Source organism: Hyaena hyaena, unplaced genomic scaffold (genome assembly GCF_003009895.1).
Source record: "Hyaena hyaena isolate Hyena2069 unplaced genomic scaffold, ASM300989v1 scaffold_781, whole genome shotgun sequence".
NCBI classification, from domain to species: domain Eukaryota; kingdom Metazoa; phylum Chordata; class Mammalia; order Carnivora; family Hyaenidae; genus Hyaena; species Hyaena hyaena.
The window spans coordinates 460,666-476,008 of NW_024081414.1; the positions used below are offsets into that span (position 1 = coordinate 460,666).

The following is a 15,343-nucleotide window of genomic DNA, read 5'->3' on the forward strand; positions in this document are numbered from 1 at the left end:
AAAACCACACCACTGTCCCCGGCCCCACCCATCGGGCACCTACACCACAGCTAGTTCCGTTTTCCATCCTTCCTTCCCTCTCTTCCTTGCAGTGGAAACATAAGAGCTACAGTTTGCAGAAGAAAATCAGAAGGGCTTATCATTATTAATAAGATGTTCCTTTTCTGGAAGGCACTTGAATCCAGCAGGGGCGTTGCACGAAGCTGGCGCTGGGGCCAGGTAACCGCTCCATCCTACTGGGAGAGGACACACCAGCTCCCCAGCCGGGACCAGCTGGGCTGGAGAAAGGGCAACGGCAGGCACCAGGAGGGGCAGGAGCCCTTCTAGAAAACAGACTCAAATGCTAGAAAGGCTGGATTTCCTGAAGGCGCAACAGTGAACAAGGGGTTTGCCAAGGTCTCAGCGGCTGGCAGAAACCATCTGTCTTCTGTCCATCTGTCTGTCTGTCTGCTCTGGGCTGCAGGGAGGAGGGGCTGCCCTCCCCGCCCCTCCCCCCCCCCCATGCAGTTACCCTAGTCACTTCCTAGTAACCAGGCCCTGGAGCCAACACAGAAGGGGTGTGCATGTGAGTGAGTGCTGAGACCCAGAGCGCAGTGTCCCTTGCCTGGGGCAGCTCTTCTCACAGACGTGGGTGTTCTGTTTACCAGCACAGTGGTGTTGAGAATGTCGTGTCTCAGTGTCGGGGGTGTCGTCCTAAACAGAAAGACAGCCATGATCCTCTGCCCAGAAAAATACTCACGAACTCACAACTGGGCATTCCGTGTCAACTGCTTCCCCAGTCCCTTGTATCCATCATGGGGCCTTTCTTTGGCCTGAAGATAGATCCCCACCCCTACTTTAGGAAAACCAGACATGAAAGGATGGCTCGTCCCGGCATAGCTGTGTTAGCAAAGCGCTGGGAAAGCTTCATGTCCAAGGCAGGGCTAACAGATGCTACTCCCCTAAGGAGTAATGAGACTTTTTTTTTTTTTTTTAAATTCAGAGAGAATATGTGCACACATGCACATAAGTGAGGGAGTGGGCAGACAAAGACAGAGAATCTTAAGCAGGCTCCATGCTCAGCACGGAGCCTCATACAGGGCTCAATCTCATGACCCTGGGCTCAGGCCTGGGCCAAAATCAAGAGCTGGATGCTCAACCCACTGAGCTGCTCACACACCCCATAACAAGACGCTTCTAAGGTCAACAAAGCAGGGTACGGCACGGAGGGGGGCTGGCACCACCCTGGGGAGTGGGGTCATCAGATCCTGAACAACGTAGCTGCACAGAGCAGCCCTCTGGGAGCTGTGCCCTCACTCAGGGGACACACAAAATAACCCCCAACCCACTGTCGTCCCACCTTCCCATTGTCCACCGGTGTCTCCCTCTAGTGGAAGCAATGAGAAGTCACACTGATGAAATCCATCAAGGTCAAGGCTTTGAGGGCCCAGAAACAGGAAGAGAAGGGTAGAGAAAGGATATGCAGGGGGCAAGGGTGAGAACGACCCTGATGCGGTCATCTCAGTACCTCAGGAGCGTGATGCTCTTGGACCAAGTATTTAACTTCTTGATACCTCTGGGTCTGCCCCTGCCCAGGAAGGGACTGAGAGTCCCCTCCCTACACATGCTGTCAGGATGAGAGGAGATCACATCTAAGAGGCACTTAGCCCAGTCCTACATACAGAGGAAACATGCTAATGATGTGTAGCAAGGAACATCAGAGGTCCTTTTCCGTTAAATTCTGCAAGTCTGGGCCCCATACACTGATTTTTATGTCCCCCAAACACCTGGACCTCGTCACGCTGCTGTTTCAGGTGGAAAGTGATTTTCCTGACTGAATTATCTAACAAGAACCTCAAAATCCAACCTGAACATTCTAGCACTGGACTCTTCTCTTTTCAAGCTCTCTGGTTTGCACAGCCCCGCCCAAAGGCCCCTGTGGAGAAGACAGACTATCAAACACGTGGTTATGTTTGATATTTACACCCAACATCAGCACTGCCTCCTCACTGAGGCTTCCGCTTGTTAATTCCATGCATATCTGGCAACACTGCCTTGTTGCTCAGCGGGCTACTGCCTCCATACTTGAAGGTAGGGTGAGGAGTGTCTGTAAGAAGATGTGTCTGCTGGAAGGGAAATGTGAGTGTCCACTCCCCAGTGCGGGGCCGCTTTGCTTCCCCTCTGCAGGGCGAGCCCTCCCACAGCCTGAGCTTCAGTTCCTCACCTGCACTGTACTCCATACAGGCAAGGGCCTCCCCACCCATCTGCCGGGGACTGCCCAGTGAGTGTTCTCCGTCTCCAGCTCTATGTGAGTCTGCTAATAACTGCATCTCTGTCTGCAGCTATAGCAGCATCTGGGCTATAGATGTGTATCTAATCTTTATATCTATATAATACATTATATTGTATACATCATACATTTATGCAATATGCTATATACATTGGAAATGTTATAAATTAGATATATAGATTAGTTTTATAGAATTATTTTCTATATATACACTGCATCTGATTTGTGATATACATTACAGCGTATGCATTGTACCTTACATACATATTATGTATAATCAACTTAGAGATCTACAACCATGTTTATAACTGCATACCTCTCTCTTATCTCTAGATCTAATCTGTATATTTCATCTCTATCTTAGCAACCAAACAGTAAAGGAGACAATGTTTCTAATTCAGCCTCTACCACTTACTAACTCTATTACTTTTACAAGAAAACTTGGGGACAACTGGGTGGCTCAGTCGGTTGAGCGTTTGACTCTTGATTTTGGCTCAGGTCATGATATTGTGTTTCGTGGGATGGAGCCCTGTGCTCTGTCCTGGCAGCATGAAGCCTGCTTGGGATTTTCTCTCCTTCTCTCTCTCTCTCTCTCTCTCTCTGCCCCTCCCCAGCTTACATGTGCACACTCGCTCACTCTCAAAGAGAGACACTTAAAAAATAAAAAATAAAAGGAAACTTGGTCTCCCGGGCCTTCCCATCAGCTCATCTGTAATATGAGCTAAGATTAATACCTGTCTCATGGGGTTGCATTACCTGACAAATGAAAGCCAGATGGCCAGGTTCAAATCATAGCTGCCCCACCTGTTAGCTATCGGACAAGCATCTTAACCTCTCTATGCCTCTGTCTGTGAAACAGAGATGATGTTAATACCTCCCATCGGGGATAGTGGTGAAATCTGTGTGGGTGAGCTATACCACAAGCTTACTTAGAAACATGCCCAGAACAGACTTGAAGTGCTTAATGAAGGTTAGCTAACAATGGTAAATTTACAAATCCAGGTACAATGTCCGGTTCCCAGCTCATAGTAAGCATACATTCAAGGGGCACCTGGCTGGCTCAGCTGGAAGAGCATGTCACTCTCGATCTCAGGTTCGTGAGTTTGAGCCCAACTTTGAGTGTAGAGATTACTTAAAAGTAAAAAAAAAAATCTTAAACACACACACACACACACTCAGGGTATGTCAGTCATTGTGGACAAGAGTAATGGTTTTGAAGTGTTCTCAGTCAAGGGCCAAACTCAAACCTTCAACATTTTGGGCAAAGTCAGCTCCCCCCAAGAAGGGAGGAATAGTGATCTCAACATGGTCTATTTTTCAAAACAGTGCATGTGGCTGTGCTTTGGGGAACTTGCTGGCTATTTGTGGGACGTTGCGTCACATTGTTCGCCCTGAGTCACACAGACCAGTAAGGCACCCGGGGTGATAGGACTGCAAATCCTCCCTGAGAAGTTTTCCGTTGCCGGAGTCCAGCCTCCCCGCCTGTCTCTGCCCAGGCAGTGGCCCAGCTGGTCATCTCCCTGCTCTAACCCCCACCAGGGCTGATTCAAGACCCAGCAAACCAGGGCCAGAGGCAAAGATCACAGAGGAGGGACTTGGCCCGTCCCCAAACCAGCCTTGCCTGCTCCAGAGAGGTTCCATTCCCCCAAGGAAGCTGGCGGGAAGAAAGCAGATGGGCTGAGAAGCAATTTGGTCTCACTGTCCTCTCAACAGATGCTGGGCACCGTAAGAATTAATGGGCTGGAGACTCAGGTAAGAGCCATTCAAAAGCTCCCTGATTGCTCCAAAAACCGCTCTTCACGGAGGAAAAGGTTAATCGAGGCCCAGAGCTGGAAGAGAGGCGAGGAGACAGCAATTGCTTTAATCCTGGGAGGCGGGGAAAGAGCTTCAGCAGAGAGAAGTTTGCACGGAGGAGGCTGCAGTCTGCCTTGGAAAAAGGAACTAGGCCTCCAAATCGAGTTCTTTGCAAAGGCAGCTCCGTCGGGCCAGAAGCCTTGGCCAGTCCCTCTCTGAACCCAAGCCAAGTAGCTGCATTTTAATGTTTTTTTTTAAACACTGCACACTCTCTGCACTGTTGGGCCACATATCTCAGGAAACCATCTCTGAAAGGTGTTTTCCCTCTTCCCTACGCCGTGCACACACTCACACGCACTGTGAGTCATTGCTCTGTGTGCAGCCACTGTCAGCACAGACCCAGAGATGCTGGGTGACGAATATGTCAGGGCTGGAGGTGGGACAAGTCTGATATTAACCAGAGGGGGTGACGTTTGAACAGAAACGAGGCAACACCAAGGAAGGAACGAATGACACCTTTCTGCATGGTCACGACTCCATGGCTGGGGTCGTCTTTGTAAAAATAAAGGGTCCACAGAGCAAACAGGGTTGTATCAGGGTATCTCACCCTTGACACAACTGACATTTGGGGGCGGATCATTCTTTCTCGGGTATTTAGCACCTCTGCCGACCTCTACTCACTGGATGCCGGTAGCACTGCCCTGCCCCCAAGTCATAACAAAAATGTCTCAAGATCCAAATGTCCCCTGGGAGGGGTTGGGGGGTAAATTCATACCCAGTTGTGAACCACTGGTTTCTCTGAGGCTTTAGCTCAGCAGAACATGAGCCAGCTCATTAGCTACTGGTAACTCTTAGCCAGATTTCTCACCTGGGTCCCCATTATCTGCATAGCATGTTAGGAGCTAATAAGTTCCTTTGACCCTGGCAGGAGGCACTGGCCATCAGCTTGACGGGGAAGCTCCAAATGTGACCACCTTTTCTCCCTCCACCCCCCTTACCAGTCCTTTCCCTTCACCCTTGCCTGATAAGGTAATTCCTTATTCATCTCGACGTTCTAATGACACAAAGGCATTGAAGGAGCTCGAAGAAGCTAACAACTTTAATTGATTCTAAGGAAAAGTGGCATTATTTTTATAGGAGCCCAGATAGAATATGCAAAATGTTCAGAACGCTATCACTATGGTCTCTTTGCCTTCTAACTCTTTCTCCACTGTAAGTGCTCAGCTAAAATCTGTTCCTGAGCTTGAAACGGCCCCTCCAGAGAGAACCCTGCGTGGAGAAGCTTCTCTGCAGCACCCAGCCCCTCCTGCTTACACACCTGCTTGTATTTCTGTTCACTTATTACTACCTGAAGTTATGGGATTTAGTCAGAAGTTCACTGGCTGACTCCCCCAACCAGAGCAGGTGCTCTATAGGCAGGGAACTTTCTGTCTCGTTCACTGCTGTATCTTTAGCATCTAGCACAAGGGCTGGCCTCCTCCTGGCCCCAGAACTATTTATTTGAGTCAGCCAATGGATGAATGAATTTGCATAGGCGTAATTCCTACAGTACCAGTTTCCTACCACCCACTTCTCATTTTCTGCTGGAGCTCTGCTCACAATCTTCATGGCCCTGGCATCATCTTTAAATAAAATGAATACAGTCAACTCCCTCCTCTTACACTCCCAGTTAGTGGATCAAAGACATTCAAGTACCTGGTTGCTTGCTGGACACTGAGCAATCAGGAGTTTTCCTCCTGATGCTCTTGATCTTCGGGTCCTGTGAGAAATCTCAATGTAAACGAAGGTTTGTTTCCCTTGTAAGTACAGCCAACTTCACAAATAGCCAGATTGACAAATCTTTGCTCTAACTATGAGTTCCTTTATTACAGCTCCCAGGGTATCTCAGTATTTGAGGAGAGGCCATTAACTAATTGACAGTGAAGCTGTTCGGGGGTGGGGGGGCAGTGATGGTGGAGGGGATAAGGCAGGCAAAGAAGCTAAAATCAAATGACAAGAGCCATGCCAAATTGGAGTGGGTTCAGAAATGATAAACCATCTTGAGGATCAATGAGAAAGAGAGAATCAACTAATGAGCATTTAAATTTACCAAAACACTACTGATGTGCAGGGAGAGGTTACATTTTTGTTTTAAGATAAATTTTCTCTTGGCTCCATTGTTCAAACCATTTTCTCCCCAAGCCTTGTGGCAATCTATCTGTCAGAGAGTTACTCACTGTGCAAAGCATTGTATCTATTTATCTATGCATCTACTCACCTATCATCCATCTCTCTCTACCTATTTATCTAAGTACATCTGGGGATCCTTGTGCAAAGTATTCTATCTAGACCTTGGGTTGTATACATCAAGCCTGTTCCCTCCAGCTCTGTCTGAGCTATTTCAAATCTACCAGTCAGGCAACTTTTTTTTTTTCCTGGAAAAATACGATAGAAGTTGAGAAGATAGATTTTGAGATCTTATGACCCCGAGTTTGACAGTCACCGATGCTATGTGCTTCCGGCATAACCTTGAGCAAATTACTTAACCTCTCTGACCCTTAGGTTCTTCATTTGGACAACGGGTATCACGAGAACACCTACATAATGGTTCCACATGAGGATTCGATGGGAGCAGCCATTTCTTGGCAAATGGTCAATGTCAGTGTGAGCAGGGATCACGATAATGCCACGAACCGAATTCACACTCCTTTCACACTGGCTTTCTCATTACTACATCCTCTGTTTCCTGGTAACCACCATCTGGAGACTAGGCAGGCATTCTCCACTGCAAGTCAGGACTCCCCTGGTGCACCTCAGGGGCAGCCTGCTGAGGGAAAGCTGACACCACAGATTTAAACCGTGCTGAGCTTCCTCATTCTATCAATCTGGCCACTAAGCAGAGCGAGTCCAGCTAATGCCAACAGATGCAGAGCTCCGTGCTGCTGCAGGCAAAGAGCATTAGGGGAGCCCTCAGCAGCCCATCTATCCCCCCAACCTCGCAACAGGTGCATGAGGGCAGACTCACCAAGTCCTGGTGGGACCCAGCGAACGCATGGAGGGAAGCGGCCCTACACTCTACACAAGTTGGGCGCTGGGCGAGTGGAGCCACAGATGGGTGATGTACAGACACGGCTCATGGGGACTCAGAGGCAGGCCCTACCCGTGATGCCTGTGCTCTAGGTAGGAGCAGGGAATGCCCGTCTCAGGAGCAAAGGGGGCTGAGGAAACGGAGCAGGAACCGAGCCAGACTTCCGACATCTGTCACTTACCTCTGCATGGATGGTTTCTCCAAGCTCAGCCACATCTGCTGTCTCGCTCCTGCCATATGGGTAATATCTGGGGTGCCACTCTCTGCCAGGAAACCCATCCATGCCCCTCTTGTCTGACCTGCCTGCAGGCAGCTGCACAGGATCCCATTGTGAGTCCCAGGATGGACTGGGGCCCAGCACAGTGGAAGATCTGGCCATGGGCTTGTGCCAACAGTTACGGAAAAACATCAGTGCTTTGGTTGGGTTCCCAAGTCTCTTTAACACAGGCAGCTAGAACTCGGGGACGACAACATCCTACTGCTTCCCAGAGACAAGAGCCAGATGAGGCTCATGGAGTGGTGCTGGAGACAAGGGGTGTCATCTCCCTGATAGCATGGCATCAACACAGAAAGCCTGTCTTGTGCTGTGGCAGGCCGGGCATGGGGGTTCAGGTCTAAGAGAGGTCACTGTGTAGGGGCAAGCTGTCACCCTCACAATAGCCATCGGCACGTCGCAGTTCTTTCCCATGGAGGTTCTGAAGGGCTGACTGGATGGATTCCACAGTGAAAAGTACAAGAAGACCACAGAGATAACTATCTGGGGTGCAGCCACTCCACCGTGGGGTTTAAGATTTGCCTTTTGTAGTTCTGGACACAGACCATCTGCCCAGGGCCTCTCCTGAGTCTACTAAGGTTTCCTCTGAGGAAGGACTGATAAAGAGAAGGGCCATCATTTAAAATCACACCCCAGGAGGCCTGGGTGGCTCACTTGGTTAAGCATCCAACTTCGGCTCAGGTCATTATCTCCCGGTTTGTGGGTTCAAGCCCCATATTGGGCTTTGTGCTGACAGCTCAGAGCCTCAAGCCTGCTTCACAGCCTCTCTGTGTCCCTCCCCAACTTGTGCTCCAACTCTCAAAAATAGCAATTAAAAAATAATTTAAAAGTAATAAAAAATGAAACCATACCCTGGAAGTTCTCTGGTAATCCACGGAGTAGACTGGGGAGAGCCGTGTTTTCCCAAGCGCAGCTTACATACAAATGTCGTGAGTGTTCATAGATGATTGTGGAGGGCACTCAAAAGGAACCTTTCAATTGTATTTTAATATTTTAAATTTTCTACTTTTGTATAGTTTTATATTTATATTTAATAGTTTAATATTTAATCATATTTAACTAATAGCTTCATGTTTACTTTAATAGTTTAACAGTTTAATATTTTAAGTTCTATTGTTTTTTATTTTATATTTAATAGTCTAATATTTAAATAATCATATTTAACTACTGAATAATAGTTTAATTCTTATTAATTCTTAATGTTTGGCAAAAAACAAAAATCTAACCAACATGCGATTTCATGCTTGTGATTTCACCACTATTATCCTGTGGGAGAGCGTTTCTCATTGTTGGCATTACTGATATTTTTAGACTAGGTTGTTCTCTGCGTGGGGGCTGGTCGTGGAGGAGGGTGTGGCCTGTGCACTGCCCGAAGTTTAGCAGCATCCCTGGTGCCTACCTCCCCGCCTGCGACCCTGGTGAAGTCACCTCCCCACGCCCAAGGTGAGGTACCTAAAAAGGTCTTCAGACATTGTCACATGTCCTCTGGAGGTCAAAGACAGCCTTGACTGGGAACCATTAGCTTAGGGTAGGTCCCTTCTCAAAGTGAAGTAAGTTGATTTAAGGCCAATGTACTTTTAGGTGACTTAGAACAGGTGTGACTCACATGTGGCAAACACGACTAAGGTGACAGGTCAAGGGCAGAGGTCTGGGAGGAACCAGGGGATGGCCCAACACGGGGAGGCAACGGAGTCTTTATACTACTCAAAGTCACACCCACTGCTCTGTTGCTCGGTCATCCCTGAAGCAGACATAACTGAATGTATGTGCAGGGAAGAGGAGAAGGCAGAGGACTCCATTTTCCCACCGAGTGTGGCCTTCCTGATCAGGGAAGGAGAAGTGGGGGTACAGGGCTTGTTCATTCCCCTTGGGGAGACTGAGGCAGAGACGGTGAGAGAAGAGGAGCCCGTGGGGGAGGCTGGAGGGGAGACAGGCAGGTGGCCCTTGCCAGACAATTCCAGAAAGAGCCACAGCGCTGCTCTACCGACTTGTCATGTTCCAACAGGCTTGCCTGTCTCAGACACTGGACAGACAGGGCTCTGGATGGGGTCCATCCTGCCTCCTCTCTCTACTGTGTGACCCTCAGAGCCCAGGAAATGATCAATCCAAAGATCCCTCCCCTTCAAGCCCAGCCAGAAAAGCAACAGTCTATTGTTTTCAAAAGCTACCTCACCAGCACTTAGGACATACTGATGACTTCACACACACCATTTTCTGCTGTGCCCACCACAATGCTGCAAGGTAGGCACTGCCATTGTGGGAATATTCCAGATGGGAAGAGGGAGGCTGAGAGGCTCAGTCACTTTTCAGGGCCAGAAGATGGGAATGCAAATACCTGAGTTCACACGCAAGTGCACACACAATCAGCTGGTTTGTGCACCCCCCACGTGCATGCTTGCACACACCTCAATGGGCAGGCTGGCGGTCTGATTTACCTGTCCACCCTTTCTGAGCCAAGAGGGTTCACCAAGCCCCCTAGAGAGCTGGTGCAGGATAAGGGAGGAAGACCACGGGAAGGTACTGACCTGGCTCTCCAGGGTGATCGGTGGACTTGGATGAGGGTCCTGCAGGGAGAGAGAAGAAAACACATGTAAGCGATGGGGGGAACTTAGCCTACAACTCCATTACCGTTTTCAAACAAAGCTAAAGCTCTTCAGGGTGTGACAAGCCCACAGTGAGGGCTGCCCAATGGTCTCCCTCATTCCAGGACATAGTAGAAGAGCTTGACCCAATCCCCAGTCTGCCCCCAACATCCTCCTACACCCAGATGATTAAGGAGGCTCAAGGTTTTCAGTAAGAGATTAAGGGACACCAGCATGGAGATCACACAAAATGATCAGGCGTAAGGAAATGTGAAAGAAAGCATGCTCGCCAATTATCTCAAAGTGTGTTCAAATCCTCTAATATAAAAGAGAGGATGGATCCCGCAAGACGATGTGAGGTGTACCTGAAAGAATATAGAGTCTCGATTAGGGGAAAGGCCACCAATTTATGCCTGGTCTTAGAAAAAATGAGGGAAAGAAAAGACAGAAAAAGAAGAGCTTAATTCCTCGTTTTCACAGCACATTCCAATGGGCTGGGGAAGAGCCTTTTCAGGATAGAGAAGGCCAGAGAAAAGTCCTATTCATTCACTCCCTACAAAAGCCAATTGACTGGAAATGCTTGGTGGTAATGTCGCGGGTCATTAAACATGAACTCTTTAGGTGGGGGGCAGGGTGGGTAGAGAGGAGGGAGGAACTGGTGAGGAGGAGGTGGTGTTTTTCAGCAAGTGGTTTCCAAGGAAAACAGGAAACTGGGCACATAAAGGCTATTTTTGTCTGCACTGTGTCAGCTCTGAACTTCACCACCTTGGATTCAGGATTCTGGGAAAGCAACCTCAAGCTGCCTCTTATAGAGAATGGGCATGACTTTAGGGCCCTAGGGAGCAAAGTCAGTTTGGAAGCTTTGCTTTTAGGCAAGCAGATTCTGCAAAACAGGCTTCTAGGAAGCCATGAGAGTGAGAACCCCCTGGCCTATTCGATGGTGAATAAGAAGGAAGTGTAGGAATCAGGCTCTATTTATCCTTCTGCGGTCTGACTTATCTCAGTGTCATGTCCTCAAGGTTCATCCCTGTTGTCACATATGGGAGGATTCCCTTCTTTATTAAGGCTGAGTAACATTTCACTGTATGCAATATCTTGATCCTTTCACCCATCAAAAGACATTGACGTTGTTCCCCTATCTTGGCTGTTTTATGGCTTCAATAAACATGGGCAGGAAAATGTCATGATTCCACTCCTATGAAGCATCTCCAACAGTCAAATTCACGGGAACAGAGAGTGGAAGGGTGGATGGCAGGAGCTGGGGGCAAGGGAATGGGCAGTCGTCGCTACTCAACAGGTATCAAGTTTCAGTCATGTGGGGGGGGGGGGTCTATGCTCTGGCGTTCAGCTGTTAGGACACTGTGGTTGTGGTTAACAACACCGTAGTGTACACATAAAATTTTGTTAACATTTTAAACCCCTACCCTAGGTAAACGGTCACTCGCTTTCTTGAGGATTCTTCTGTGGTATGTTTATAATGATGCCGAAGTTACCCTCAGCTCTGGATAGTTCTGAGGTTGTTTTCCTTCAAGATGAGGGGTTCCTTTCCTCTACCTGCCCCCCCTCCCTCCGATTCTGGCTCTGAATCCCACTCCCAGCAATTCTTCAATTGTACAGCTCCAAGCTTACCACCAGGAGAACAGCTCACTCCCATGTCTACGTTCTACCCAGGCCTGGAATATTCCTCAGACTCAGGAAGATGCTGAGGGGAATCCTCCCCCTCTCTGGACACTGCAGCCTTGGCCTTGGAGAAGTCTTGAAGACAGTATTTTATGGCCTCTCTCTGCCAGCCCTTACGAACTCCTTCCCCAGGGTGAGGAAGGGGCTGCTATATGGGTGAGGACCTTCGCTGAGCCGCTTTCAAGTCCGAGGCCTCCATGTCTGAGCTATTCTTCACGGAGCCCCCTTGGACCAGGCTTGTCATCCTCACACATGGGAGCCATGAACCCTGTTCCTGGGTATCAAGTACACTGGACAGGGCCCACTTGTCTTCGGGAGCCAAGGCTGTTCTCCTGGTCTCAGGGTGAGACTCAGGTGTCGGGTGCGCTGCGCCGTGAAGGCATGCCACAGTACTCTTCAGCTCTGAGTCAGCCTGTGTGTGTCTCTCTCCCCAAATTCAGATTCTGCCATCTAGGTTTGGCTAGAAGATAAGAAGCCACCTCTCAGACTCACATATTAGCCTCATTTTCCAAGCCAGGCCCCAGTGAAGAATGGCCCTGGGGTGTTGGGTGCACGCCCAGATTAATTAAGTTGTACTTCACAGCCCATTTGGCTATTGTTTGGGGCTTATGCTTCACTGCTCAGAATCTTGAAGGGGTGGAGAGGGGAGAATGCCATCCTGAACTCCTATGAACAACTTCCCTTGAAAAGATCGTCCTTGGGAAACCACAGAAAACTCGGTCCACTTGTCAACTGTACTGGCAAAACCCAAAGCTGATCCCTAGATTCTAGTAGAGCACCAACTCTTTATTGGTTATTCCAAGATCAGAAACCGTCCTAGCACATGGTCAGGGGTCCAGTAGTATCTACTTAGCATGTTAAGGACCTGGCCGGGAAGAAGATAGAGTACTACCCCCAAGTGGCCACGTTATTAACACTTAGGATTCACTTGCCGACATCATTTCACTCTCCTTCCTCTGTGCACGCTCAAAATCTAAGCCTCTCCCTGCATAAGCTCCATCCAGAAGATTCCAGGTATGGCTATATATCTGTGAGGTCTCCCTTTCAGCAACATCCTCCTTAATTGGAAAGGCTAACGAAGTGGAACCGGGTCAGTGATGCTGTCTGCCTAATCTATCCTGTCTGTCTAAACTGGGACTCTTTGGTTTACAGTAGAGTAAATTTCTGTCTGTCAGGGGAAAGGCTCCTGGAGACCAAAGGGGAATTTGCAACATGCTCGGATGCTACAGTGGAGTGCTTTTAGAATCTTAATGCAGGTAGTGGGGCTACGGAACTGCCTAGAGCAAGGAAAGCCCTTTCATATCATCTATTGCAATGACTAAATTGGGGAAGTCAAATAGGGAACTAGGCAGGCAGATTTAGTGGCCTCCACACTTCACCACTCCCTATATCCACACCCTCTGGTCATGTGACTTTGAGTTTCTTTACAGAGTGTTTCCCCCCATCCTTTGACCTTGGGCTTGCCCATTTGATCTGCTTTGTCCAAGGGGAGATTAGCAAACAAGACCTAAGCAGAAGGTTGAAATATGCTTGCGTGATTCAGCAGGATCTCTTGTGCTTTTGGCATCCCCATGAGAACATGCCTCAGGTATCCTGCTGGTGCAAGGAGGAAGAGACACACATGGAGCAGACCCACACCCAACCTGCAGCTTGAAGCCCTCTCCAGACTTGACCAGCCAACCTTCAGACACATACAGAATATACACTTACTGTTTCAAGCCATTGAGTTTCAGGGTGATTTGTTACACAGCCATCATTGTGGCAACTGATACACTTTCTAAAGACTGACCTTAATAGAATGAAATCATAATGTACTACCAGTCCAGCCTTGGAAACAAAAGGATACCTACTCTAAATATGCAAATATACCCCAGGAACCTGAACTACAATTCATGGCTATGATTTAGGACCTACTATGTGCCACACTCCACATGAACTGTACATTATGACAAGCAAAGGAAATACTCTACCACCAAGGTCTTATACTATATAGGAGTTAGATTTCATCTCTCTTTGCCAAATGTACTGGCCCTTCTGAGTCTACTTAAACACCATTACAATGTTAATGAAAAGGATTTCTCAGAATCCTCTTGCGCAGAGATAATGACCATTTTCATTCCTCCAGTTTATTCTGAACTTTAACCCATGGGTCTGTTAGTTGACCAAGGTTTGGAACAGACACGAATACTGTTAAGAACTAGTAACTTACTATGCTATTAATTAACTGATGACTAACAACTGAAGTTTTTACCATGTTCCAACATGGGCTTACTCTCTAGACACGTTATCATTTCACTGACCCCTTGTAACCATCCTAGGAGGTAGATACTACCATGATGCTCATTATAGAAATGGGCAAACTGATGAACAGAGACACTGAGCAATGTGTCCAAGGTTACACAGAGTGCTGAAGTCTGGATTTGACCCCAGTGCCCTGCACTTGAGAAACCTGTGCCCCGCTATTTCGTACTAGCTCTACTGGAGAACACAATCCCACATCAGACCAAGTAATCTTGCAACCCGACATCTACTAAAAGGAAGAAAGCACACAGCAAGTTAATAGTAGCACTCTAACCACCACTAGAATCCTTTTTTTTTAAAAAAAAGGTAGTGGACATGGTTGAGAGAAATTAGCACACGTGTCATGACTAAAAACAAAACACAAGCCATTTTGCCACAGCAGGGCACCAAATCCATCCACACACATTTACTAAGTTCCAACTCAGTAGCTAACACGGTGGGCACCAGGAGGGAGGCAGAAAGGAGTTTAAAGGGACTCTGTACTCACTTCTATTCCCAAAGTTAACTGTTTATATAGGCGGGAGTCTGATTACAGATCCTGGAGAAATGAAACTTGTTCTCACCTCATGAGTCTTGCTTGCCAGGAAGCCAGGCTCAGAGATTTCTGGGCTCAGCAAGACCAAAAGCCTCATTTTAACAACCAATTAAGCTTTCATGAAGAAAACAGAGAGGAGGAGCCATTTCATTATCATTCCATACATGCCTCCAACATTTTGGGTTCCACTGCTTGGTGCTGAACCTTGACCTTAGCCTCTACCACTTGAAAGGATGTTCTCTGCCTGTGCTTTGAAGATCTCCTAAGATAGTGTTTGCTCTTGGATATTAAGCAATGGCTTTGGTATGGATGTGACTACACTGTGACTCAAGTCTTCAGAGCCAGATTTCCCCATTGGGGCCATCAAGTCAGCAGACAGACAACAGGCCCTTCAGTAGCTTCTCTGCATGGACACACCCAGGAGAACACTTCAGAAGGCTGGTGTGGCACTGTCTTCCTTCTGGTGACAGAAATAGAAGCTTCCACCATTAGGAGTTTGTGCTTTACTCTCTGTCACCAAACGAAATGCCCATGAAATGCCATGAGCTCTTTATGGGACTAGAGATTAAAATGGACAGAATCTCACCAACAGCATTCCTGCCTGCTGGAGACCACCAAGGGCAAGGGGAGTTTGGACGCCGAGCCAAGGACCCCCAGTACAAGGAGACTAGTAGGAGGCAAAGAAGGATCATGCAGTGCAAGAGCCCAGGTTCAGGGTCAGATCCGGGTTGAGATCACATGTAACCACTAATTAGTCTGCTTGGGCTGCCCTAAGTATCCCATATGACAGAAATGTTATTTTTTCACTGTTCTGGAGGCTAGCAGTCAAAGATCAAGGTGC

The 15,343-nt window shown here is 48.0% G+C and overlaps 1 protein-coding gene across 1 annotated transcript in view; it reads right to left on the reverse strand.

Moving 5' to 3' along the window:
- XYLT1 (xylosyltransferase 1) overlaps nucleotides 1-15,343 on the reverse strand; it is a 302,097-nt gene that overhangs the window by 200,401 nt on the left and 86,353 nt on the right. The window contains exon 2 of the mRNA XM_039218878.1: nucleotides 9,930-9,968. Coding sequence (XP_039074809.1) covers nucleotides 9,930-9,968 — 39 coding nt within the window. The remainder of the gene's footprint in view (nucleotides 1-9,929; nucleotides 9,969-15,343) is intronic.